The 2,889-nt window shown below is 39.5% G+C and overlaps 1 protein-coding gene across 1 annotated transcript in view; it reads right to left on the reverse strand.

Annotated features, from left to right (window-relative positions):
- The window catches only part of ncaldb (neurocalcin delta b), a 15,340-nt gene that overhangs the window by 2,927 nt on the left and 9,524 nt on the right, over positions 1 to 2,889 (reverse strand). The window contains exon 2 of the mRNA XM_014009293.1: positions 891 to 1,318. Coding sequence (XP_013864747.1) covers positions 891 to 1,268 — 378 coding nt within the window. The 5' untranslated portion in view covers positions 1,269 to 1,318. The remainder of the gene's footprint in view (positions 1 to 890; positions 1,319 to 2,889) is intronic.

The following is a 2,889-nucleotide window of genomic DNA, read 5'->3' on the forward strand; positions in this document are numbered from 1 at the left end:
TATTCAATTAACGTATGATCCGATTAGTCGATTAATCGAATAAATAATCGGTGATTAATCGATTATTAAAATAATCGTTTGTGGCAGCCCTAATGTCAAGTTATAGCAAACAGGAAGTGCTTAAAGTTTTGCAGCTGAAAGCATCTCACAAAAAAACACATTCCTCACCATCATACTAATTATAGATAGCAAGTGGCAAATATTTTAGTGACACACAATTCATCAAATACTTATCTGAAATTAATTAAGACAACTTAAAGGAAGGATTTGTTCAATTATCACTAAATATCACGGAATATAAAATGTTTAATTAAATAAATACTTTGAGTGTTTTCAGTTCATTTAACAAAACTGCATTAATTCCTGTTTGATTCTATTCAAACAATTATTATAAAACCAGGCCTGAAAATTAAAAGTTGCTCAACTTTTAAAGTTTTCCTTCACATAAATATGTTTTTACACACGCACACATGCACACACACACACAAAATAAATAAACCCAACCAACTCGCAGAATGGGATTAGGCGTTCTTTAACGTGCAACTTAGCCAAATGACGTGCGATCTGAGAACATGTGTACAGGATTGTTGGGTGGCGTGTGTCTCTGCGTGACGCCGTTAAAAAAGTCGAGCCAATAAACGCTGAGCCTCAGCTGGAGTGCTGAGTCAACGTGAAGATCAAAATAAGAGCCTTTACAGATTCATCAGGTCAGTTTTAGAGACCTCTGAGAACCAGAGAGGAGCTAAAATAATGACTCAGAGGCTGGTTGTCTTGCATTGCTAGTTTTACACCAAGTTACCATGATGATGATGGCATAAATTCTGCTAAAGCTGGTAGAATGAATGGTTAAAAAAGAGAGATTAAAAGGGGCAAAGAAAACCCTCTCTTACCGTTACAATCTCCAGCATCTCTGCCTTGCTAATGTATCCGTTCCCATCCAGGTCGTACATGCTGAAGGCCCACTTCAGCTTCTGGTCCAGCCGGCCGCGCGAGGTGACGCTGAGGGCGATGATGAACTCCCTGAAGTCTATGGTCCCGTCCCCGTTGGCGTCGAACGTGCGGAAGACRTGCTCGGCGAACTTGGAGGCGTCGCCGTACGGGAAGAAGTTGGCGTAGATCTTCTTGAACTCCTCCATGGTCAGCGCGCCGCTGGGGCAGTCCCGCAGGAAGCCCTTGTACCACTCGGTGATCTCGTGCTCGGTGAAGTCCGTGTTCTCCATCAGGTCCTGCATGACGTCGGGGCGGAGTTTGCTGTTCTGTTTGCCCATCGCGGCTTCTGTTGAGGCTGGGTTCCAAGTGAGGGCGGCGGCGCTTCTGACTGTTGAGCAGAGGAGACATGAAACATTAGAAACCATCAGGTGAGAGGTGTTTTCATCCAAAGTTAGGGTCAAATGAGAGATCAGAAAACATTTCAAAACCAAAGTAATTGGGTAAAAGGCATTTCACATTCACAGCTTCAGGGTCCCTTCATAAACTCACATGCAGTTATTTAAATTTGCAAATAAACACAAACACAAAGGCCATGGCAGTTTAGTAAACAAAGAGAGAAAAAGAGACCACCAAACGTTTGCTTGGTGCAGAACCTCTCCAGATGCACAACCACACCTGTCGATACGCCTGTGCATGCATCTCTGCAAAAGCATCTTCCATTTCCTGCAGGAACCTACGAGTCTCATTTCTAAACGCACAGCTTTGCTCCCTCTTCTTCTTTGAACAGCTGTGAATGTTATTAGTGCTTTTTTTTTTTTTTTTTGACATTTAGGTTGGAAAATAAGCTTCTCTGAGTCAACTGCAGGAAGAAAACAGGGTGTGTTTACCATGACAGAGGATGAAGAACATCATTAGCTTCGCAGCTAATGTGCTTACCGTAGCTTACCCACTTCAGACCGTTTAGGATAACAGCAAGAAAAGTGGAGCCAAAAAAAAGGGTAGATAAAATCACAAAGGTCAAATTGAATCAAAGCAAGAATGGGGAGGAGTAAAAGGTTTGTCACCTTTAAGTTTTCAGTTACTAGTTTTGCTTTCTWCTAAATAAAGACTTTGAATTTTGAACAAGTTCACAACAACTTTATGAAACAAACACAGTTATGTCTTAATCTTTTAACAATTAAATAATTATTTTACTACATTGTAAAGATTTAACTTTTTCTTACATCAAATTGAGGGTTAAGTGGGATTTGGTCAACCTAAACTAAACAAATCTTCATATTCCTGCCTAAAGCTTGACAGTTCATGCTATCCTGAGCAGTTCCAGAGATTTGGCTTGATTTGTTTTGCTAATCATGAAGACCCCTGGAAAATCAGTCTGAATCCTATTTTTAGCGCAACCTAATGAGGATTTCTTGACGCTATTTAAAAGAGGAAAGCCCAAACATATTTGAACATCAGAATTTCCCAGCTGGWATTGAAAGTAGCTTCGATAGCTTGCAGGGAAAGTACCAAAAYTTTTATGTTTTTTTGATTATCCTAACACTGGAACAGCAGAAAAAAAAACATTAATCCTAAAACAAAAGACTAGTTTAGCAGCGGTCACTTCTATATGTTTGTGAGTGAATTTACACCATTACAGTACAGATATTGTAGCATTTTGCATATTTGCTTGTTAATGTTTACACTGTTTGGAAGCTTGTGTCAAGGTCAGTGGTGTCATAAATCACAGGCACTTCCCCAAAATGCTTTTTTTTAACATGAGGCACCTTGACGATTCTTGGTAAAAATCCACAAGCTTAATGCTGATTATCTGGCTCTATTATTAATTACACATGATTTCCTGCTAACAAGCAGCACGAGTGTCTACTTCTGTGAACAGAACTGCAAGTTGTACTGATACAATCAGCTAAAATAATACATCACACATGATTCATGTTACAATAAAAAAAAATTACTTTG

The sequence above is a fragment of the Austrofundulus limnaeus genome, unplaced genomic scaffold, assembly GCF_001266775.1.
Source record: "Austrofundulus limnaeus strain Quisiro unplaced genomic scaffold, Austrofundulus_limnaeus-1.0 Scaffold56, whole genome shotgun sequence".
In the NCBI taxonomy this organism is placed as follows: domain Eukaryota; kingdom Metazoa; phylum Chordata; class Actinopteri; order Cyprinodontiformes; family Rivulidae; genus Austrofundulus; species Austrofundulus limnaeus.